This window comes from Eptesicus fuscus, chromosome 20 (assembly GCF_027574615.1).
Source record: "Eptesicus fuscus isolate TK198812 chromosome 20, DD_ASM_mEF_20220401, whole genome shotgun sequence".
Classification (NCBI taxonomy): Eukaryota; Metazoa; Chordata; class Mammalia; order Chiroptera; family Vespertilionidae; genus Eptesicus; species Eptesicus fuscus.
The window spans coordinates 26940938-26964881 of NC_072492.1; the positions used below are offsets into that span (position 1 = coordinate 26940938).

At 58.5% G+C, this 23944-nt stretch overlaps 1 protein-coding gene across 3 annotated transcripts; it reads right to left on the minus strand.

Annotated features, from left to right (window-relative positions):
• Positions 1–803: 803 nt before the first annotated feature.
• Positions 804–23552, minus strand: TSPOAP1 (TSPO associated protein 1). 3 transcript variants are annotated; one of them, XM_054709236.1, is made up of 32 exons: positions 23223–23552; positions 22316–22423; positions 21930–22058; positions 21170–21349; positions 20448–20633; positions 19204–19281; positions 19034–19117; positions 18684–18773; positions 18379–18501; positions 18043–18147; positions 16641–16691; positions 16255–16275; positions 15239–15443; positions 14478–14650; positions 12935–13050; positions 12388–12497; positions 9443–10273; positions 9123–9274; positions 8407–8781; positions 8083–8322; positions 7553–7735; positions 6099–6944; positions 5365–5464; positions 5110–5264; positions 4019–4196; positions 3932–3940; positions 2648–2701; positions 2189–2221; positions 1900–2003; positions 1738–1809; positions 1396–1506; positions 804–833 (listed from the first exon to the last, which is right to left on the minus strand). In XM_054709236.1, exons 1-32 carry the CDS (start codon positions 23550–23552, stop codon positions 804–806), a joined length of 5562 nt encoding a protein of 1853 aa, XP_054565211.1. The 3 variants fall into 3 exon arrangements, with proteins under 3 accessions (XP_054565211.1, XP_054565213.1, XP_054565212.1); XM_054709238.1 differs by lacking the exon at positions 21170–21349; XM_054709237.1 differs by lacking the exon at positions 3932–3940 and having other exon boundaries at positions 2648–2692; positions 4028–4196.
• Between the last annotated feature and the right edge of the window lie 392 nt (positions 23553–23944).

Below are 23944 nucleotides of genomic sequence, written 5' to 3' on the forward strand. Positions count from 1 at the left end.
GGCGGTCTCCTGGCCAGAGCCAGACACGGAGCCCAGACCAGAGGCAAGGAGCTGGGTGCCCAGCCTGGGGCCCAGCCGCACCCAGGCCCTGGTGATGGAGCAGGGCCTGCCCACCAAGAGGTCTGCTAGCACCTAAAGGTTACGGCATCTACTGCCACCCAGTCAGGGCTGATGGCTGGCCATGAGGGAAGGGTTGCTAGGGAAACAGAGGGGGTCTCTAAGTGCCCCTCCCAGAGGAGCAGTGTGGTTCATCTATGGACACCACTGTTTAAGCCCCCACCCTTTGTGATTCCCCTCAGCAGTGGAAATGGAAAGCTGGAAGTAAGATGCATCTGATCCCCTAACAGGTCATGACGAAGAGGATAAGGGTGGGAGACTATTATTACTGGTGGCTTTAGTGTCATCCTTCTGTCACCAATAATAATCATAATATTATAATACCATGGCACATAGTATCATAATATACTGATGAGTCATAATGTGGACGCCATGTAATATTCTATAAGCCGTAGGTTATAGAATATCTGAGGAGTCTGCTAATATGGGACCTTATATACTAAGATGACATGTGTTTCTATGACAGCTGGCACTGGCCAAAGGCAAGGGGAGGGGATGATCCTATGATCTCATAGCAAGATCTCCCCCTCTCTCACTCCCTGGAGGAAAGCGGAAAAGCCAGGTCAGCTCAGGCATGCGAGACAAAGGAGTACTGTCTGGTTATGGTGATGAGGAGTGGGGTCACATGGACATAGGGGCCAGCCCCCCACTTACATGTTGCTTTCTCTACATATATCTATCTCCATCTAGCACTGGACTCTTCTCTTCCTCGTTCTCTGAAGAACAGGGAACAAAGAGAGGAGATGGGTTACGGACAGGCCCACGGGTTGGCCCAGTCACCAGGTTGCCAGGTCACAGGGGCTGGTCCAGCTTTGCACTGCCTTTGAAAACGTGGGTTTTCTGGTTCGGGCCTGGCCTCCTTGCCCTCTCCCTGCCCTGTGAGGCTGGAGCTTAACTGTACTCCACCCACCCCACGAAGAGGCACGCTCTAAGAGTGAGAACCCAGGAAGCTGCCTGGCTGGGCAATGGCTGTGAAAGGCTCTGGGGAGACAGGGAGATCCAGCAGGTGGGAGATTCCTGAAACCAGGCTAGAGGGGTGGAGGCACAGGGTTCTTTTCCACAGGGCCCCTCACCTGCGTCAGCCCCGGGGTGTGGGCAGCTGGGCTGGGGATCACCCCTCTGCTGAAGGGGCGCCTCCTGGAGGGCGCTGGCCCTGGCTGGGCTCCTCTGACAGAACTCAGCAGGTCCAGCCGGGGCACAGTGCTCATTGGTCATCACCCTCTGCACCCCTCCCACCACACCGCCCTGGCCCCACCACCACACCAGCTCCTCACTGACCTGACTCTTGGTCGGGGGTGTCCCAGGCTCCCTGTGGGAGCTGCCCGCCTCAGGCCCAGGGCCCTCCAAGAAATTGGACGGAACCAGGCCCCTCTGTCCATTTAGTTCCCCCTGGGGAGGAGATACTGGTGAGACTGAGATTAGGAAATGGGCCTCAGCCCCACCCCCTTGACCCGGAAGCCCCCTGAACAGCCTGGGGTCAACATCTCTGTCGTGGGAGGTGGCTTGTCCATTCCCCCAGGCATCTGTTGTGGGGAACCCTTGCTCATCCCCTCCCCAGCTCTGGGAGAGCCCTCTCTGCAGGGCTGTGAGGTGGGAATGGCATCCCCGCAGTGTTCTCACATAGTAGAAGCCATCATCGTCCATGCCCCCGAACACAGTAATGATGTCCCCTGCTCGGAAGGGCAGCTCTGCCTGTGGAGAGACCAAGAGACAGGTGTCAGGCCCAGGGAGGCGCTGCCACCCCCACCCCCTGTTGGCTGGCCTCTCTCTAAAGGTCCTCACCTCCACATCCATGTTGGGGGAGCTCTCCCGAGGGTTGTAGTCAAACGCAGCCACCATGGAGCGGGGGGCTCTCAGGCTGGCAGAGGAGACCAGCTTGGGGGGGCCTGCAAGGGGAGAGGAGAAGACTCGGGACTCTCTCTAGACTCCCCACCCCACCACCTCTGCACTGGAGGTCTGCTGACCCCCCTATGCACCACCTCCCCCACTCACTGTAGCCTCTGAGCAGAGACCAGAGGGACTGCCTGCCCCACCCCTTCCCCAGTCTCCCCTACACAGGATGGCCTCTCACCTGCACAGGGCTGCACAGGACCTTCTGACTCAGCTGCAGAGAGAATGTGTGTGTGAGCCCCGCCCCTCACATGCCTGCTCATCCCAAGCAGGGGATGGATGGCGCAGGGCAGGCGGGATGCTCAGCCTCACATCAGGGATGCAGGAGAAGGATGCTCAGAGAGCACATGAGCCCAGCCCTTCGGTGTGGGTCATGAACTAAGGCCCAGGAAGGGTAAGTGATTTCCTCCAGGTTGCACAGAATTTATAGTCAGAGGCTTTTTGGGGCAGAGGGCCCGGCAAGCCACTCCAGTCCCCTTGAGAATGAAGTAACCTCCTCGAGAAGGGATGGATGGTGTGAAGGTCTGCCCTGATCCCCTTTACCTCCTCAAAACCCCACATGTATCTCCCCAGAGAGCCAAGCAGTGACCCCATCCCCACTCATCCTCACGGGCCCCAAAGGAGAGGGGGTCTCACCCACCTTTCTTGGAGCGGCGGGGCTTGGGGGGAGGCCCAGTTGTTCGGGCTGTGGAGGCTAGAAAGAGATCCAGGAAGGCAAGTAGATGTAAGAGAGAAACTGAGGCAGGGATAGGACAGTGACTCTGGAGTCTCCTCTTGGGGCCACACCAGGGTCCCTGTGCACACGTTTCTAAAGAGCATTCCTGCCCTAGCCGGTTTGGCTCAGTGGATAGAGCGTCAGCCTGCAGACTGAAGGGTCCCAGGTTCGATTCCAGTCATGAGCACATGCCCGGGTTGTGGGCTTGATCCCCAGTGTGGGGTGTGCAGGAGGCAGCCGATCAATGATTCTCTCTCATTATTGATATTTCTATCTCTTTCCCCTCTGAGACCAATTAAAAAAAAATACATACATATATATATATATATATATATATATATATATATATATATATATCCTATCTAATAATAGACAAATATGCAAATTGACCACACCTTCGCTACGCCCAAGCCACGCCCACCAGCCAATCAGGACAAATATGCAAATTGCCCCAACAAAGATGGAGGCTAATTTGCATATCAAGACAGCGTAGAAAGAAGCCAAGAGCTGCAGAAGGGAGCAAAGCTGCAGAGAAGCAAGCAAGCCGGGGGGAGGAGAAGGGAGGAGCGGAGGTGGGGCCGGAGGAGAAGGAAGTTGAGCAGGCGGGGCCGGGGGAGAAGGGGCGGGTCCGGGGGAGAAGGGAAGAGCGGAGGTGGGGCCAGGGGAGAAGGAAGGAGAGCGGGCTGGCAGAGAAGGCGGGGCTGGGGGAGAAGGGAGGAGCAGAGGCAGGGCCGGGGGAGAAGGGAAAAGCAGGCGGGCTGGCAGAGAAGGCGGGCCGGGGGAGAAGGGAGGAGCGGAGGCGGGGCCAGGGGAGAAGGAAGGACAGCGGGCTGGCGGAGAAGTTAGAAAAGCAGGGGGGCTGGCGGAGAAGTGAACGCGGGCGGGGGGGAGAACAAGGGAGGAGAGCAGGCAGGGCTGGGTAGAGTGCAGCAGGAAACACTATTGCAGGATTTTTCCTGCAACGGGAACGCTAGTATGTGTGTGTATATATATATATTTGTGTATATATATATATATTTATTTTTTTTTAAAGATCATTCCTCTCCCATCCCCAACCTCCAGGATCCAAAACACAAAGCCCATCCCTGCTGCAGCAGACCCTGCTCCACGTGGCAAGCTCACTGCTACGGCCACACTGGCTTCAGTCTCTGTAAGGCCCCAGCGGCTGTGCTAGACTCTTGAAAAATGAGGCTTCCCACCTCTCCAGACACACAAATGCTCCACACTCCAGACATACAAAGCTCGGGGGGGGGGGGTTTGGAACTGGGGAGGGGGCCTTGGCTGAGGGACAGCGGCAGGTCATACCTGAGCCCTCAACGAGAACATCTGGGGACAAATAACCCTGCTGAAACAGCTGCTGTCTCCCCGCAGGAGTGTCCACAGCCACCTCAGCCACCATGTTGCAGGGGATGTAGCCCGTCCGGCCTCCACCTTCACCCCGGTAGAAGCCATCAGCATCCTTGTCCCCAAACACCTGGAGGCAAAGACCAGCTGTCTCAGGAGGCCAGTTGAGCTTGCTCCCTGTGCCCAAGGCCCCAGCCCCGCAGCACTGCACTTGGAACTGCAGAACGCTCTGCCTTTTGTGGCTGTGGAACACGAACTAGGGGGAAAGGGCCGAGAATAAGGCCGGTTTGGCTCAGTGGATAGAGCGTCGGCCTGCGGACTGAAAGGTCCCAGGTTCGATTCCGGTCAGGGGCATGTGCCTTGGTCGCGGGCATGTCCCCAGTGGGGGGGGGGTGTGCAGGAGGCAGCTGATCAATGTTTCTCTCTCATCGATGTTTCTGGCTCTCTGCCCCTATCCCTTCCTTTCTGTAAAAAATCAATAAAATATATCTTTTTAAAAAAAGAATAAGGATCAGAGAGATGAGAGAAAATAGCCTTTTCTGTATTATCGTCACCCACTATCTGCATGTCCATTCCCCTGGCCCTACCTCAGACTAGATCTCCCCAACCTCAGAGCAAGAGCAAAAGCCTTCAATAAATACTTGGAAGCATAATAAAAGTTGTGATGTTGCCCAGCCGATGTGGCTCAGTGGTTGAGCATCGACCTATGAACCAGGAGGTCATGGTTCGATTCCCAGTCAGGGCACAGGCCTGGGTTGTGATGTTAACAGCAGTAGTTATATTGGGCTATGTGCTAGGCAGTTTAAGTACTCTATGTGAATTGAATCATGTAAACCTCAAAAGAACCCTGTGAGGTAGTCATTAACATTATCCCCATTTTACCAACAAGGAAACAGGCCCGGAAGAGTTCACCTATTCAAGGTTACACAGCCCGAAGTGACAACCCCATTTCACGTGGCTCTGAAAGCTGTGTTCTGGCCCATGCATGCTTACATCTCCACACAGCAAAGGAGGGAGGAGGGCGGACCCAGACAGTGAGTCACCTTCAGGATCTGGCCCTCCCGGAAGGGGAGCTCCTCTTCCCCAGCATCCGGGTTGGGTGACATTGACACAGGGTCATAGTCAAACAGAGCCACAAAGACCCTGACAGGCAGGTCCTGGTAAGCCAGCACTTCTTCTGGGGGGCTCCTCGGAGGGGCTGTGGGAAGTTGGGGAGAGAGAGCAATGATAATGAGCTCTGGCCAAGAGGTTAGGAAAGGCCCCCCCACACCTAGCTCAGCCCCCCATCAGGTGCTCACCCAGCTCCGTGGTGTCTGGCCTGGGGGCTCGGGCCCCTCTCCGAAGGGGGCCCCTCTGCCCAGACCTGTCCTGCCCTCTGGGCTCTCCAATCTCTGTTGCCTGCAAAGAGGGGGCAACAGAGGGCAGAAATGTCACACCATCCGTCTGGCAGGCACCTCAATAGGGGCAGGACCCCGCACGCGCTCCCCAGCTCTGCCCCGTCAGCAAAAGCAGCACAGCAGAGCAGGGACACAACATTCCTCTCCTGCAGTCTTGGTCCAACCTCACTGGAGACTTCAGACACCCCCATGGGGGGAGGAAGGGCAGGTGGGGAGCCCCAGCTCCAGCCACCCGGGTAGCTGTGTGCAGTAGAGGGGACTAAGGTGAGATCTTAGAGTTGGCCAAGGAGAAATTGAGAGGAGGGCCTCTTCTCAGCGTCAGGGTGGGGTGACGCTGGACATCACAGTCAGTGTCCTAAGCAGAGGAAAGGGCCACCCTGCCCAAAGGCAGGGGGCTGGCTGGCGGCAATTGGTGACTAATAACAACAGAATATGGTGCATCCCAGTTCCGATCAGCAGAAGCAGCAAAGCAGTGGAATGTGGGTGGGAAGAGACAGATGAGGGAGCCCAGAGGCCCAGCCCCACCTCTGCTGATGAAGGCGGCAGCGTGGAATGGGAGTGGCTGGTGGGCAGCAAGCAGAGCCACCAGGCGGCAGCAGGCAGGGGGCTGCCGGGGGTGGGGAGTGGGCACGGACCCGGGAGGCTGGCTCCTTGGCTCTGCCAGTCGCACTGCAGCCTCTCCGCTCTGGCTCCCCTCTCTCCCAGGCCGGGAGGCGTGGGTAGGGGTTGGGGCCTGAATTGGCCTTCAGAGCTCCCCTGGACCTTCCTATGGGTGCCGTGCCCCAGGCCTCCCCGTCTCTGAGGTAGCAGGAGCTGGTGATGCTGACACCCCCGCCGCCTGCCTCCTGCTCATCCTCAGAATCATATTCGATGCTGATTTCCAAGCACTTGGGGGAGAGGCAGCTGGCCAGGACAGATTCTGGCGTCCGGCCATGAGGGTGCCTCTGGGAAGGGGCTGGCCGCCCTCTCCCACCAGCCTCTGGTCCGCCCCTAGCGCCCTCGCCCACAGGTGGGCCACCCCTCTCCCGTGTGGGGCCGGGTCGTCCAGCAGCCTGGGTCCCGCCGTTGCTGAGAAGGCGGCTGCAGTGTTCTCGGGGATCTGGGGACCGCCTGCAGTTTGGGGGCTTCTCGATAGAGCCACTTCCTCTCCCCCAGCTGCTTCCACCAACTAGCCCTGGCATGTCCTCCAGGTGGTCCCCGGCACTGGAGGGCTCAGGAGACAAGGGACATGGTCCAGGTCCTTGAGGACGACTGCTGTCACCACCCAGCTCCAGCAATGCGGGCTCCGGCGGGCTGCGGTCTCGGGAAGAAGAGCCTGCCCCAGGCTTCTCCTCCTCCTCCTCCTCCTCCTCCTCCTCCTCCTCCTCCTCCTCCGGGATGCTAAAAAGCTTCTTGCTGCAGAACTGCTGGAGGGGCAGCTCCAGGATCTGCTCCAAGATCTCCTCGTCACTGTCAGTCTCAGAGAAGGGCTCGGGCTGGGGCTGGGGCTGGGGCTGGGGGATGGAGGATGGGGAGGGCGAAATGGGGGAGGAGGGCAGCAGGGAAGAGAGGTCCATGGGAAAAAGAAAAAGCTGTGACCTTTGCCCTCAGATGAGAGCAGGGGTTACAGGTAACCTTACAGCCCTCCCTCAGCTTCCTCCAAGAGGAAGGACCAGAGAGGGGGGTGGCCCAAAGTCACATGGTATGTCCAGGACAGCCAGAGAGACTGAGGGAATACACCCAGGATATGGCTGCACAGATGCTCAGGGCCCTGAGTGACAGGAGCAGGCCACGCCTGTAATAGCAGAGAGGACTCCCCACCCCTTCCCCAGTAGCTCCCAACACAAGGATCTCAGAAGGCCAGGGTGCTGCATCTGGTGGGCTGAAGCCAGAGAAGGTGCAGCAAAGAGCTCCTCATCCTCCCCTTTCTTCCCAGGAGGGCAGAGGTCAATCCTGAGCCACTTCCTATCTGGGGCTTAGGACAGGGCCCAGCCCACACACCTAGAAGGTTGCTGGCACTCACTGGTGGCTGGAGCAGCTGCTGACACATGGGGTAGAGACCCCTGGAACCCGAGGTCTAGGGCCCACCAGCCCCTCCTCACCCCATTACCTTGGGCCCATTCTCCCTGATGCTGATGCCAGCAACCTGCTTCTGGAAAGAACAAGCCCTGGAATCCAGCTCCTCTTCCTCCTCTTCTTCCTCCTCCTCTTGGATGTCTGACAGATCTGAGTTTCGGCCATGGTCCCCAAGGGAGTTCACTAGACGCACCCCGAGCTCTGCCATGTCCTCCTTCTGCAAGAGGTGAGACAAAGGAGGAGAGGGGGAAGGGCAGAGAAGGACTCGGGGTGGGGGCACTCTGGCAGGGTCAGCCCCAGCCAGAATGAAGCCAGAATGAAAGGAACGCCTTGGCAGAGGGAGAGGGTCCTGTCCCAAATGGGGGTATACACAACGAGGGGAGGAGAAGGATGGGAGCCAAAGAGAAAGAGAAATCTGGGAAGATAAAGTGCCAAAGGAATAGACAGGTACACAGCACAGAGCAGAGCAGAGAACCAGCAGAGAGGGCTACGTTTTTGGCTGATAGGAGGCAAGGAGGCAGGCCCGGTTCTTTGAAGTGGCACAGTATGTCCCTAACCCCTTACCTCAGCCCTGGGCCTCAGCCCAGCCCCTGCGTCTCCTCCGAGGCTGGCCTCAGCAGAGGGCACCTTCGGGGCCGGGGCCCCCTCCGTGGAGCAGGGTGCCAGGCAGGCCTCTCCCGCGGTCCACTCAGCCTTGTCCTGGGCCAGTGAGGAAGCTGCAGGGCCAGGAGCTCTCTCACCCACGGCTGGCTCTCTGGCCCTCCTGTCATCTGAGGTGCCCAGCACAGCTGCCCCAGCCTCCTCCTGGAATGGAAGGCACTGAGGAAGGGCCCAAGCCCCGGCCCTTCTCCCAGCCTCCACCTGCGCCCCCGCTGCCCGGTAGGGTACCTGGGAGCAAGGTGCTGTGGGCTCCTCTTGGGATCCTCTTGTCTCTCTGGGAGGGCTCGCTGCGGGAACTCCATGGGGCTCTCTAGTTCCATGGGGCTCGGGGCATCGGAGGGGAGAGCTGGGGTCTCCAGGAGCTGGGGAGGCTGGAGCAAGGGGCGGCCTGGCCTCTGAGCCTGGCCGTGGTGAGGGGCAGGAGACCCTGGCTGGCGGGCAGGCCACAGCCAGGGCCGGGGCAACGGGAGCCGGAATGGAGTCGGCCGACTCGCCATGGGGCGACATGGTGCGCACGGCCACCTCGCTGCACACCTGCAGCAGCTGCAGCTGGGACAACTCCACCAGCACGCTGCCCGCTGTGGGTGAGGCCACCTCCATGATCTGCAGGGCGGAGGGAGCACAGGAGGGGAAAGGGAAGCTGGGATGACCAAGTGTGAGGACACAACCACAACGGTGACTCGCACTGGCCAGGCGCTGTGCGAAGCCCTTGGCATGCCTATCTCATTCAATCTGCCTGCCACAGGGCTTCGGTGCTAGAATGGTTTTTTAAATCCCAGTTACCAAAGTCCATGCTCTTAACTAATCTGCTACCTAGTGCCCAAATGCCAAGGGCTGGGCATCGCTGTGCCAGGCTGGGAGACTAGGCCTCTGAGCATGGCAAGGAGAGGAGAGACCCACATCCTGCTCCTAGGGTACAGATGGACAGAGTCCCCAGGCCGTACCTTCTGCCCATCCGCATAAATGGCATAGCCTGTGACCCGGACGCCATTGGAGGTCCCAGCGGCATCTATTGTTACGGGGAGCCAGCTGATGATCAAGATTCCAGGAGAGGGCCCTGGCTCAATCTGCACATCCAGGGGGGCATCGGGTGGGCCTGGGGGAAAGGGGCACAAGACCCAGTAATGCAGGACACTCACCGCTGGAGATACCGCCCGCTTTGCCACTTCCCTGAAAATTCCAGTAACAACAGCCTCTCCTTCCACGATCCCCCACGGCCCGGCCTTCTGGGTGTCACAGACAGTCAACGCCCAAGCCTGCACACCTGCTGGGAGTGTCGTGAACTGCAGGGTGGCAGTCCGCTGCTCCGGCCTCTCCCAGCCTGGTTCACAGGATCCTCCAGGTAGGAGCTGAGCCTCCACTCGGGCCTGATAGAGCGTACCAGGCCGCAGGTTGCAGAAGGTGGCCCAGTAGGTGCTGGGGCGGGCAGGGGGGCATTCTTCCCCATTGAGGTAGATGGCATGAGCCAAGTTGCTATTGCCGGGCACCCAGGTGATCTCAGCAGAAGTGGCTGTCACTCGATGGACTCGCAGCTGGCTAGGTACCACCCCGGCCCTGGCACCCAGGGCCAAGCAACAGCGCAGAGGGTCAGAGCTGCCCCGGCTGGTCAGGGCCTGCACAGAGACACGGAGCGGCCCGGCCCGCAGGTCCAGGTTTTCAAGCACAGCCTTGGGGGGTGCCCCAGGTCCCAGGGCCTGACGCAGCTCCCCATTCACGCAGATCTGATAGCCATGCAGCTCCACTCGCTCAGGAGGCGGCTCCCAGGCCAGCACCACGCTGTGGGCCAGCTGCTTGAGGACAGCCAGATGGCGGGGGTAAGGCACAGCAGGGGGCTCGCCCAGGCCTTCGGGTGTGGGGCTCAGACTGAGCTCATCCCCCGCAGGCTCCTCCTCTGATCTGGGCTGGCTGCGTCCCCCGACACTCTGGCCCCCGCTACTGCTGCCACCTCCACCACCGCTCAGGAAACTGAGTTCAGGGCCTGAACTGTGGGACAAATCGGCCAGCTCCGAAGGGAGGGAGGTCAGGAGGTCGTCGTCGGACACACGCTCTACAAAATTGGAAGGAACCAGGCCCCTTCGGCCATCCATGAGCTCCCCTGGCGGAGGGCGGGCAGGGAAGGGAAAGGCAGAGAGGAGGTAGAGAAAAACCGGTCCAATAAGTGCATTTTACAATGGTGAGTGGGTGATCTTAAGCATTTGATTCAAATCAAGGTTTGCCTGTCAGCACTTTTAAAAGACAAGAACAGTCAAGACCTAGATTAGGGAGTTACTGTTCATTTTCGTAAGTGTGATCACAGTATTGTGGCTGTATAGCGCAGGGCTCCTTATTTTTAATGTGCGCATGAATCACCTGGAGCTTTGTTGGAACGCAGATTCTAATTCTGGTAGGTCTGGGTGAAGCTGAGATGCTGCGTTTCTAACTAGTCCGGAGGTGATACTGACGCTACAAGGATGTAGGCGAATGTCCGTGCTCTGAGGAGGTGCATGTTGAAGTATGTTCCAGGTGGGATTAGAAGCAGGCCCGGGTCTGGGAGCATGACTGGCGGTCAGTCTAGGCAGCGACCAAAGGTCAGTTCTGTTACCTGTGCCAGCTCCCCTGAACACTTGACCACAGAGAATTGTAACATGTGCTGTTGTTTGCTTGAGGGACGTCAAGGGAGGAAGAAATTGGGCATGCAGCAGGTCATGTCAGCTAATTTGAAAGAAGGAAAAATCCCCAGGGAACAGTGGCTGCTGTGCCTTAGTGGGAGGCAGGGGCAGCAGAGGGTGCATATAGGGCCTGGGGGTTTCCCCAACACCTTCCCTTTCTCTCGGGCTAGGAGAGAAAAAAAGGCAAGGAAACTTGAAGAAGAAACAATAGGGACATTATAAATAAGATAATATTAGCACTGTAGTGGGTTGGAGGCAAAAATATGTCCCTGTCCTAATCCCTGGATCCTATGAATGTGACCTGATTTGGAAAAAAGCATCTTTGCCCATGTAATTAAGTAAGGAGCGTGAGATGAGATCATGCCAGGTTATCTGGGTGAGCCCTAAATCCAACGACAATAAGAGATGCACAGAGAGATACTGAGAGAAAAGGAGGAGGCAATGTGATGACAGATGCAGAGACTGGATGTGGCCACAAGCCAAAGAACACCTGGAACCACCACAGGCTGAAAGGAACAAGGAACGGGTTCTCCCCTTGAGCCTCCAGAGGGCGTGTGGGTCTGCCAACACTTTAATTTCAAATGTCTGGCCTCCAGAGACGTGAGAATACATTTCTGTTGTTATAAGCCACCCAGTTGGGGGTAATTTGTGATGGCAGCCCTTGGAAATTAATAGAAGCCCTAATATGACGTTAAGACAGGAGCCTTCATACTAAGCAGGTCCACAGCCCTGGAGTCAGGCACATGCCCAGTGCTGGTACCACCGAGAGCAGTCCAGGGGGGACCAGGTGCAGCTGAACCAGTCACTTAGCTCAAGTTTGGTGAGGAATACGGCATCCTGCATCCAGCCGTCTCCATGCCTTTAAGTCTGTCCCAGGCTGTATAATTCAAATTCTAGAAATTTGTGGTTGGTTAATATTTACGTTTTTGCTGCCCCCTACCCCTCCAAAAAAAAGGTGTCAGCTTTTTGTTTTGTTTTTTCGTAACAAAAAAACCTGGTGCCAGGCCAGGAACACCCTACGGAGTCTCTTTCGCAGGCCCTGCCCTGTTACCCAGTCTCAGTAATGGGACATCTGCCTCAGTTGCCTGGTCTCCCCGCTGGAGAACTGCTCTGAAGCCCACCCCCTGCCTGGGCCCTGACACCTGCTAACTACTTGCTAACACCCTTTCCTGGGCTCTGGACCCTGATTCCTCCTCCCTACACCCAACTGGAGTCCAGCATCAGATCTGTGCTGCATGTCTGAGCTCGATGTCACTAGTGTTAAACACTGCCATGCTCTGTCTGCCAGCACAAAAGTGAATTCAGTCAAAATCCCGTGTCACTGTCTATCATCTGCATTGTGCGAGGCCTTGTCCTGACCTGCAGTCACACCGGCTGCCCCCTTTCCCAATATGCTTCCTTTCCCTTTCCCCACAGGCTGCCAGGTCTCTGCTGCCAGGTAGGTGAGTCTGAAAAGTTACGGTGGGCTGAGCCTGCTGGGGAGAGGGTATGGAAGGGTGGAGGTCTTTGGGAAGAAGAGCTTAAAAGCAGAGGAATGGACAGAATGACCCCACCTTCCTACCTTCAAAAAAGCCATCCTCATCCATGTTGCCATAGATGTAGATATACTCGCCAGCAGTAAGCGGAAGTTCTGCCTCTGGATTCTCATTGGGGCCTTCGAATGGGTTGTAGCTGTTGGAGGAGGCACAGAGAAGGAGGAGGAAGAGGAAGAGGAGGGAGAGGAGGAGGAAGAAGAAGAAGAGGAAGAGGATGGGGGAAGGAGGAGGAAGAGGAAGAGGGGGAGGAAGAGGAAGAGGAGGAGGGAAAGGAGGAGGGGGAGGAAGAGGAAGATGAGGTTGGAGGTTGGAGGAGGATTGTGACCTACATCCTACCTTCAAGTCCCATTTCCTCTCCCCACTGCCCTAGGCCTTTATGGAGACTTGGTTGTCCACATTTAGCCAAAGAGAATGCTCACTGCACCCACCTTGGCCCAACTAGGTTAAGAGGACATGTTCAACTGGGATCCCTGTACCAACCCCATCTTCCCCAGATGCTTCTATCTTCTCCAGGCCCCTTCCTCCCACCCACCCCACATGCTGGGGGGATAGGGAGCAGGGTGAGAGGCCCACCTATAGCGTGCTAGGAAGACCTGGATCCTGGCTCCTCCCCGGCTGCCCTCGGGAGCTGCTGGGAGCAGGGAGACGGTGTCTGCCTCCAGCTCCTCCACCTCACTGGCTGTGTCCACCTGGGGGAAAACAGAAAGGGCCAGTCCTCTCCATGACCCAGGGCCAATGGCCAAGCAAGCAGGTTTCCAGGCTGAGCCAGAGGAGGACCCTCTGAGAAGGAAAATGAGTACAAGGCCCATAGCAATAGCCCCGCTGTTTTCTAAATCAGCTCCTGAGCCATCAGATCCTAGCAAAGCCCAGCTGCTGCAGAGAGAGGGAGCGGGAATAACCTGGATCCCTCCTGGAGCCCTGACCTCTACTGCACCAACCCAGGAAATGACCTTTCCCCATCGGAGAGGGGGCCGGCCACACTGGTATGGGTGGGTGTCCAATGGCAGTGATCTCCTTAAGGTAAAAACACAGCAAAGCACTCGAACTATAAAGAGGTGAAGGCAAGGAGGCAAAAGGACAAAGAAGCCCTAGCTGGCTTGGCTCAGTGGATAGAGCATCAGCCTGCGGACTGAAGGGTCCCAGGTTCGATTCCAGCCAAGGGCACATGCCTGAGTTGCAAGCTCGATCCCCAGTAGGGGGCATGCAGGAGGCGGCCGATCAATGATTCTCTCTCATCACTGATGTATCTCTCTCTCTCTCCCTTCCTCTCTGAAATCAATAAAGAAAAATATATATATTTTTTTAAAAAGGGACAAAGAAGTCCCTTTGTGAGAAGTGTCCTGAGCACTGGGCATCCAAATCCAGCACCACTGCTCTGTCCCACAAGGGGGCAGTAGAGGGCCGGGGCCGGGTTCTACCACTTCCCGAAACCTGGGACAGCAGGGCTGCTCCAGACCCGCCCCTCCACTTCCTGGAGTTTGGGAGGTAGGAGGTGATTGGAGGAGTTGGGAGTGATCCCCAAGAACTCGGTGATAATAATAGCTGCCACATTTAAGTATTTAGTGTGTGCTCTGCACTGAGGAAGGCACTTTCCTTACATTTTTTTCATTTAATCCTCACAACAAACTTACAAGGCAGGTTTTATTAGCTCCAAAATCCAAACAAGGAAACCAAATCCCAGAAAGGGTCTTGCTAAGACAACACTGGGATCTGAGTCCCGGCACCTGTGCTCTTTCTCACACGCCCATCACTCCTGCTGCAGCCACTCTCATGAACAGTCTCATTATGTGGAACCTGGCGCCATGGTATCTCCCTCCAGCCAACCCAGGACTTCTCTAGGGCTTCTCTGAGCCCCAGAGGGGTGGGGCTGGTTGGCTCCAAGGTAAGGCCTTCCGGGGGGGCCCTGGAGACCAAGATGGCTCCTCCTTGAGCTCCCTGCGGACCAGGAGGAATCTACGAGCCCTTCTCTCCCAAGGCCTGGCTCCACTTCCCAATGTGGGAACCCCTCATAGGCCAGCGGTCACCCAACTTCTGGGGACTTCACAGAGGTCAGGGCCACCTCCCCTCCCACTTTGCCGAGGCAGAGCCAGAACCCAGGCCCCTCCCCAGCACTGACCTCAGGCGTAGGGCATGACTTTGGGCTGTTGTGGATGGACTCAGAGTGAGAGGAGTTGGAGAGAGACTCTGCCTTCTTGGCTGTCCTTCGAGGGACCCCGGCAAGGGTGGCAGGGGCAGACTCAGAAGACTTTGGGGTGCAGCGTCCTGGGGAGCCCGGCAGGAGGTCAGCGTCTAAAGAACAGATGGCACGTGGGTGGGTGTGGGGTCTGTGGCCTGAAGAAGGACCAGGGACCAAGGTCGAGCTGCTTGGATTACGGGGGTCAGGCCCGCCATAGCTGCGTTTCCTTACAAGAAGGGAAATATTTAGGAAAACTTACTGAGTAGAGGTAGAGGAACTTTACATATATTATTTCGCATGATCCTCAGAGCAGCTTGATGAGGAGCACCGAGTTTTTCCTTTTTTATAACTTAGGAAACCGAGGCCCCGTGGTTTAGCAGCAAGCTCAAAATTACATGGACTATTGAGTGAACAGAGCTGGGACCATCAGGTCTGATGCCCAACTCCTTACAAGCCCACACTGCCTGCCATCGAGTTCTAGAGCCCAACGCCCAACCACGAACACAGAGGTCTTATTGGAGGGAAGGAGCAGTGGCCTGAGACACCTGGGCCAGACTCTGGGACAGCCACTCCAGACCTGGCTCTAACTTGCTGTGTGACTTCGGGTGAATTGCTAGCCTTCTCTGACCCTGAACCTTCTGCTCTATACAAATCCCCAAGCCTGGGGATTCCAGGCTAATGGCACTGGGAGTCTACCTTACCTTTGGGGCCGGATCCCCGGCAGGGCTGGGGGTTGGAGCAGCAGCAGGGGGGTGGTGGGCGATCCCCAAGGGTACTGCAGCCCAGGGCTGAGGTGAGCAGATCCAAGGGGCCAGGGTGCAGGCGGAAGGCCTGGAGTTCCTGTGCCAAGAGGCTGAAGCGTTCTGTTTGGCTGCGGCACTGCTCCTCGAGCTCTCGAACCCGGACCTGACCAAGACCCACCATGAGCCACCAGGCCCGGCAAAGCTGCCCAGTCCCAACCTGTGCCATCTCCACATAGCCGCACATAGGGCTTCAGACCACATGGCCCAGCCCCTAGGCCTGGGCATCAATCCTGGGCCTGGCTGCCCCATTGCCCTTAGTAGTGTCTAAGCTCAGGGTAAAGTGCTGGAGCTGTGGGACATCACATGACTCCCCTCCAGAGAAGAGCTGGGCCTGCTTCACGCTCAGCACACCCTCTCGCCCCAGAGAGTGGCACTTCCTGCTTCTGGCTGCTTTCTAGGCCAAAAGGGATGGCTCCCATCCCATCACTACCACCAGTATCAGCTCAGGACTTTTCTTGGCTCCGCTGCTTGTCACCCTCCCACAGTCAGTGACCCAAATCCCTGCCCTCAGAGAGGTCCCCAGAGAGACCACACACGGGAGCTAGGGACATCTTGTGACAAGAACGAGCCAATTCTCAAGACCTCTTCATCAGGTATCCCGAGAGTCTCAACCTAAGGGGCCCTCCCCTGGCCAACATCAAGAGGATTATGGGTTAGGCTGATGCTGAACTTCCTCATGGGCTCAGTGGCTAGGCTTCAGAGGAGGGAAGGCCCCACGTCTGCCAGGTGTAGTAGCAGGTCTGGGACAAGGAGATGGCCCACGTGTCCTGTGGGAACCCCAGCCCATCCACAGACTCTCAGGTCTGCTCCCGGTCACTCCTTGCTCTGTTGGACATGAGAGCTGGGACCAGTTGGACCTGAGGGAGGAGATGCAGCTCAGTGGGCCGGGAAGGTGGGAGATTGGGAGGCTGTACCTGCATGGAATCCAGGGTAGACTGTGGCAGGAAAGAAAAGCACAGAGGAGAGATTAGATCCCGAGACGGTGTGTCATCACCCAGAGAGGGAGAGGGAGAATCAGGGGCCCGCATGGACACCCTCTGGCCGGCTCCCTGGACTGACTGAGCAGTTCCTAAATCGAAGGCTATTTCAAGGTGAAGGCATCCTGGGGGTGGTGGTGATAATGAGACTCCTGCCACCAGACCCTGCCTGGTGTTGCCCTAGCCTGGGAAGCAGGCCAATGGTGGAGGGGATTCTCCAGGCACTGGAGTATTTAAGGGGCCTTCCTGCAACCCCACACCCCACACAGTCCACTCTAGCTCCCCCCAAGCTGGTATTGCTGGTGGCACCTCCAGGGACTTACCTCCAGCAGCTGCATGGCCCCTTCATGTTCCCTCTTAGCTTCTGCCTGGGCCTACAGGTGGAAGGAGGCAAATTGCTGGAGGGGAAGGATGAGGAATGGGGGTGGGATAGAGGGAGATGCAAAGGAGGGTAGGAAGGGAGGATGGAGGGCAGAAAGTGGGGGAAGGAGAGGGAGAGGCAGAAGGAAGGGGGGCTGAGGGTTCCTCCCTTCCAGACTCCTACCCCTGAACCATACCTTAGGCCAGAAGGCAATAGGGTCAAGGAGAGGTGGGCCTGATGCTGTCTCTCTCTTTCCAGGGCATCCACCCTCCCGTTTCCCTCCTGTCTCCCTGGGAGCTCCTTCTCAGTCTCTTTCTCCTGCTCCCCTTTTGAATGTTGGGGTGCTACTGAGCCCACTTTATACTCGTTACTCTCTCCCAAGAGGCCCTTCTAGTCAAATGACTAGACACACTGATGACCCCAAAGCATACCTTCAAGACCAACTTCCCCATGACTCCAGACTCATTGATCCAACTGTCTATGAGCATCTCCACTTGCATGTTTAACACACAACCCAAACTTGGCCAAGACAGAACTCAGAACTCAGGACTCCCTGCCTCTCAGGTCCTGGGGAGTGAAAGCCCCACCCTTTATCAGGGTTTACTCAGCAAACGGGTAACAGAGTGGGGACTGTCACTGTACAACTGGAATCCGTGGAGTCTTATGAATTCTATCTCCAAAATACACGTCAAATGCATCCACTTGTTTCCACCTTCACTGCCTGTTCCCTAGTCTAGATGGCCACCATCTCCCACGTGGACCCCTGCAACAGCCCCAACACCTGATGGCCCTGCTCCATGCCCACTCCCCCGGTCCATCTTCCACGGCGCTGCCAATGTCACCTTCTAAAATGGTGAAATCAGACCAGGCTGCTCCCTATTGGGGACCTTTCAATAGCTTCTAACCACCCAGAGAGCAAAATATCCAAACTCCTTCAACAACCTGTCATGCTCAAGGTGATCTGGCTCCTGCCTGCCCCTGCGGTTCTGTCCCTCCAACTACGTTCTAGCCACTCTGGTCTGGATCCCAACCTCTTTCCCACCACAGGGCATTGGCCCTTCTAGTCCCCTACCTGGAGTGCTCTTCAGCTGGCTCCTTTGTGACCTGGAGGTATGGAAACCTTCCCTGCTGACCTCAGTCACTCGGTAACATCACCCTATCCACCGCCCCCATTGGGATCACCTCAATCCCAGATCAGCTTATTTGCCGATTGGTCAGGGACATGGTCTTTGCCCACTGTCCCCCAGCACCTGGCACACAGTGGGTGTTCAGTAAATGCTTGTTGGATGAGTGGATGACTAGGCTGAGGTCCAGCAGCCTCCCACTCTTCCAGCATTCCTGCCCTCTAGACACCCTGTCCCCACCTGCTGCAGCCTCCGGACCTCCTCCTGCTTCTCCTGAAGGCTGAGCTGAGCCTGCTCATGTTCCACCTCCAGCTGCTGCCGCCGCTGGGCCACCTCCCTCATGTGCTGGAATACAAGACCCCGTGTCAAGGCCAGAGACCCACCATTTCTGTAAAGATCTCAGATGAGGGAGGCTCAGATAACATGTGTTCCAGATACCCTCTAAGGCTACAAAAGGAAAGGGGCTAGCCGCTCCAAGACTGGGCCTCAGACCCCAGTGCCCACAAAGGGCACTTTTCTCTCTGTGCCAGGTACCAGTACTCCCCCCCCCCTCCTCCACCAGCACAGCCCTCTCACCTTCAGCACCTGCTCCAGGCTCTCCAGCTTGCTCTGCAGGCCCTGGCTCTTGCGAAGGGCCAAGTCCCTCTCCTGTGTCACCCCCAGGAGCTGGTCCCTCAGCTCTGCATTCTCCCACTCCACCTGGAGAGGGGGGAGTGGCAGGGAGCTGGGTGTGTGAGCCTTGTCCCACCAGCTCCTTCGCCAGGGAGAGCAGCACCCTTCACGCTCCAGCCCAGTTTGAGGTGTGGAGGAGACAGCCCCTTGCCAGGGACCAGGGCCCTAGCAGGATCCCAAACCACACAGCACCTGTGTGCAGTGGCTACCTGGTCCTTCTCCGTGGCTCTCCCACTGAGCCGGGAGTTCTCATCCACGAGGCGGGCATTCTCATTCTGGGCTTCTCTCAGCTGCAATTCCTGAGAGACCAGAGGAGCTCTGGGGAGGAAGCCTGGCACCCACATTCCTCCCCTCCCCACACAGAGGGCCCTGCCCTCCCAGTCAAAGCCTTCCTCCCCCGCCTGGTGCCCGCATCAGCCAGGAAAGGCGCCCTGCCGCAGCACAGGGGAAGTGTGCTCCTCAGGGCAAGACGGATAAAAGCGGAGCGGAGAGGGAGCCCACCGCCTGGCTGGCCTGGGGGACGGGGGAGCTGGCCTCTGCGAGGCCCCCCAGAGCTCACCAGCTCCTCACATCGCCTCTGCTTTTTTCGGGCTTCCTGCTCCAGGCTCTGGCATTTCTTCCGCTTCTTGCTAAGCTCTGACTCCTGTGGGGTCAGAACCCAGGGCTCCTCATGTGGGAAGGCAGAGCTGCCCACAACAGGCCTCCTCCAGCCCTTGCCCTGGGACTTACCAGCTGCTGCACCCTCTGCTGTTTCTCTGGCTCCCCTAGGCCCACGGGTGGGTTTTCCACATCCTCCTGGGGAGTAGCCTGGAAATGCCCAGGGGCACGGGACTGGCACCTGAGAACAGGGCCCCAAGGCAGCCTGCTCCCAGCCCAGCCTGTCCGTGGGAGGTTCCCACCTCATCTCACAGTCAGCCAAGAGATTCCTGACCAGGAAGTGGAGGGTGGGGGGGTGCTCTCTCCCCACCCCATCCCATCATCTCCGCCTGATGTGGAACTGCAGAGGCTGCACCTCTGAGTTCTCCAGCTCCTTCACCAGGGAGAACAGAGATGGGTCCCTTATCCAGGCCAAAGCTTTCCCTTTTTAGCTCCTTCCAGCAGCAGCCCTGCTCTGCACTCAATAACTGCCCTGCTGTCCTTCCATGACTGGCAGAGAACTAGGCGGCCACCTGGGTCCCTGGGGATGTGGTATTCCCAGAGCTAGGGGTTCTGGACAATCCAAATCTGGGCTTGGCCTGCCCTAGAGCAATGCAAAACCTGGCCAGGCCCTTCTAAAGCGTCCCCAAGCCCACCCTGTGGCCCCTCCCATTTATCTGTGCAAACTCTAGAGAAGGACAGGTCTTGATGGAAGCATCTCCCTCCCTGGGCCAGGCAGAGGGGCAAAATCTAGCAAGAAGCACCCTCCACCCAGAAGGAGGTGGACCTAAGTGCTACCCAAGGAGAGAGGATGGAGAGGAGCCAGACTTGCAGGTTCTGGGGGCCTGGGGTGGGGTCCCTCGCCTGCGCAACAGGGGCTAAGCCCCGCGCCCAGTGTGGGTCGCCCATACCTGGAGCCGGGGTGGACGCTGCCCCGTGTAACCGGGGCGGGCCTGGCGGACCAGGCAGGCGCTGAAGGGGGCGTCCCCGCGCAACAGCGGCGGCGGGAGGCGGCGGCGCAGACTGAGCCCCGGGCGGCTGCCACGGCAACCGGGGATTTGCGGCCAGGCCGTACCACTGGCGGCGCGGCGGGGGCGGCGGGGCGGGGCGGGACGCCGGCCAGCGGAGGGCGGACCACGGACTCCCGGGGGTGGGCACAGGTACGAGTGCTGGGAGGCTGAACCAGGACCCTACCTCTGGGTGTCTGGAAAGGTCCCCCAGCCCTAGGGGTGCGCACGCCACCACCGGGTCCTCGGGGCTCTGAGCGCGTTTCAGGAGGAGATCCCGGAGCCCCCCGCCCTCCGTCTACACACACCTGCCCGGGTGCCGGCGCTCACCTCTCCCGGGGCCCTGGGGGTGGGCGCTCCTGCTTTGACCCGGACAGTGGGGCCCCGGGGCCGGAGCGGCGGGGGCGGCTCCTGCTGGTTGCGCAGGGCGATCTGCCTCTGCAGCCGCAGCACCTCCCGCTGGGACTCGCGAAGCAGTCGGTCGAAGTCCCTCAAGTGGAGCCACTGGGGGCCCTCCTGGGTTGGGGCACAGGGAGGGAAATTTGGCCTAAACCCCTGCCCACCTCCTCCCTCAACTTGTCCCCTTGCTAGAGGGGCTCTGATGCGCGGGAACGTGCAACATCCTCCCATGCATACTAGTACATGCCTTGGTCATAGGCGCGTGCGAATGGCATTTGCTAGCCCGCGTGCAGACGTACAGTGACTCAGTTACTGGGCACTCGCCGTGTGCCCGGCACTGTGCTAAATGCCTTGTGAACATCACTTGACGCAAGTGTTAGATACGTGTGGGTTCATACAACCAAACCCACTGGCATACAGCCTGAAGCCAGGAGCACAGAAATACCCAGGTCTGGGACTCATGGCTCCGCCCCCTTCAGTTCAGGCTTCTCCCCGCTCCCACCTGGGCCGTTGCCAGGGGAACCTACTCCCCAGCAGCCTCCACCTTCCCGCTTCATTTGCATCTCATTAACATCTCGGTCCACATCCCACAAGCCAGGCAGGTGGCTCTGGGTAGGACGGAGCTGGATGGGGTGACCAGGGCCTCCTCGCACCTTGCCCGCCAGGGTGAGTCTGGCCTGCAGCTCCCTGCACTCCCGCTGCAAAGCAGCAATCTGCTTGTCCTTGGCCAGCAGGGCGCTGGCTGTCTCACTGAGGTCCTGGGTTCGCTGGCGGGCCAGGGCCTTTCGGCACAACTCCAAACTGGGCCCTGGACGGGGCACAGGGGCACTCACCTGGCCAGAGGAGGGGTAAGGCCAATGGTCATCTGAGGGCTGGGACACTTCTCCCACTTCTCAGCTCCTCCCCAAGGAGGGGTTGAACACCTACAAGTGTGGCCTCTTGCTTTTACCCTGTCTGGGGCGGCAGGGGACCAACAGCCTCATTTGACCCCAGCAATCCTCAAGCAGGACTGACAGAGTTAACCTCACATCCTAGTTTAAGCTCAAAGGATGCTGCTAATTTAGGGCTGCCACTGTGATGGGTCTTCATCCCTGCCCCCACAGGCTCTGCACCCAGAGATGAGCTCAGCGGGAGACTGTAGCCAGCACCAGCACGTGGTAATCCAGAATCCTGCTCCCTGCCTGCTCAGGAACTCCCCGCCCGGCCCTGCCCTCCCTCCTGTGGCTCCAGAAATCCTCAGCCTCCTAGCCTGGCCAGCATTTGCCCTTCCTACACTTTGGCCCCCCAAGTTCCTGCTTTCCTGGGTGCTAAGAGTCCATGACTCCTAAACCCCACCCCTCAGGCCCGGCCCTGACTTCCCTCTTCCCTGGTCACACAGCCTTCACCTTGCAGCCTCCGGCCTCCCATCCTCACCACCTTCAGGTTAGTCTCCTGCAGCTTCCGGGCCCTCTCCTCCAGGCGCTTGGCAATGACCGCCAGCTCGGCGTTCTTTCGCTTCAGCCTCCGCACCTTCTCCTCCGTCTCTGGAAAGCTGCTCTTCCTCTGACAAGGGGTCAGCCAGAATAGGGCATGTGGGAAGCACCCCCGCTGACCCAGTCCTAACTGCCCTATGCCCTGGGCTCACAGTGGAGTCCTCAGCAACTCTAGATAAGGGCTCACCCTCTCTGGGTCAGGGATCATGTCACCTCCATGCGGCCCCCACGGCGGGAGATAGCTATGGGATGAGGAGGGCACAGAGGCAGAGGGGCAGAGTGTCTGAGTCTGCCTTCCCCCAGCTCCAGCCAGGACCCGGGACTCACCAGCCTCTGGTTTTCCTCTTTGAGGATGGCACAGTGCTGCCGCAGCTCCCGCAGGGCCCTCAGCAGCTCCAGACTGGGCCTGTCCCCGAAGCCCATGCTCAGCTTGCCCTGGCACGGGAAAGGACAGGGCACAGGGCCTCAGGAACCCGCCCGACCTAGTCAGAGCTCTCCCACCATGGCCCCAGGAGACGCAGAGGCAGGAAGATTCTCCCCCACATCCCAGGCTCTCCAAGTCAGCTCAGGAGGCCCAGGAGAAGGGGCTATCTAGCCTCCCTGCCTGCACTGGCACCCCCAACCCTGGGACCCTCTCTGGTAGTCCCCAGTTCTTCCCATCCCTGCTCATCTCCTCCTGGGAAATGCCAGCCCAAGTTCCCATGCCCACCCCTCCAGGCTCCATGGTCCCTGGGTCCCCTCCCCCAAAGTCCCACTCCCTCCATCTCACACCCACCCCGAACCTTGTCCTCCCTGGCTCAGCTCAACACTGAGCCCCCTCCCTTAAATCTGCTTTCTCTGCACTCTGATTCCACCATATAGCTCCACATACCCCAGTATCCTCCAGCCCCCATGAACAGAGACTCAGGGAGGAGGAGACACAGACAGACCATCGGAGAGAGATTAACAGAGAGAGAGAGAGAGAGAGAGAAAGAGAGAGAGAGAGGAGGAGAGGGGGGGGGGCGGGTAGGGGCAGGGCCAAATGTAGACAGACAGAGAGTCAGAAGGACAGACAGATGGCAAGAAATGGAGCCACTGAGATTCCTGTCCAAAGAAGGGAGGACAGACAGTCACAGGATTGGAAACCACAGATAGAGACAGACCAGGAGAGGAGAGATGGACCGCGGGGTTGCATATCATGCCCATGAGGAGAGGCCCCCCACTTCTCAGACCAAGCCCTCCACCGCTCCCTTACCTCCTGGAGAGCCTCCACCTCCTCGTCCTCCAGCCTTGGGCAGCGGGGTCCGGAGCTCGCTGCTTGCTGCCCCAAGCTGGGCAGCCCAGTTTCTGTACCTTCAGGGTCAATGTCCCCCACAGGCCCAGGGCTCCAGGCTCCCTCGGGCTCAGAGCTCTCCAAAGGCCTCAGTTCTCCAACCTGCAGAGCTGCCGGAGTATCGGCAATGCTTGGGGCTGCCCCTCCAGGTTCGCCCTCCTGTCCTGGAATCCAGCTCTGCCAGGCAGGCTGTGCCCATGGCTCCATAGCTCCGGGGTCCCCCGGCCGTAGGAGGGGTGTCAGTTGCTCCATGGTACTGCCAAGGGGCCCCAGGACTCGGGCTGGGGGACATCACCCAGCCAAGTGGAAGGGCTGGCAAGGGTCATGCCAGACCAAACCCTTTCCTCTCGGAGCTCTTGGCTTTACCGGGGCTCCATCCGAGGTTGGCCGAGTTCTTCCTCACCCACAAAGGAGGCTGCGGGAGTCGGGATTGCCAGAGCTAGAGCTGGGGGTGTGTGAGCTATGTCTGTCTGTGGCCGTGTATGTGCAAGGGTGTCCCTGTGAGGGCTGGGAGGGTGTGCAGAAGCCACCGACAGCAGAGCCTGGGTGAGGGTGTGCGTGTGTCTCCAGGTCTGTCTGTTCAGGTCAGCACGGTCTTGTGTGTGTGTTTGGAGGATGGTATCCCCACTTGTGTGTGTGAGGAT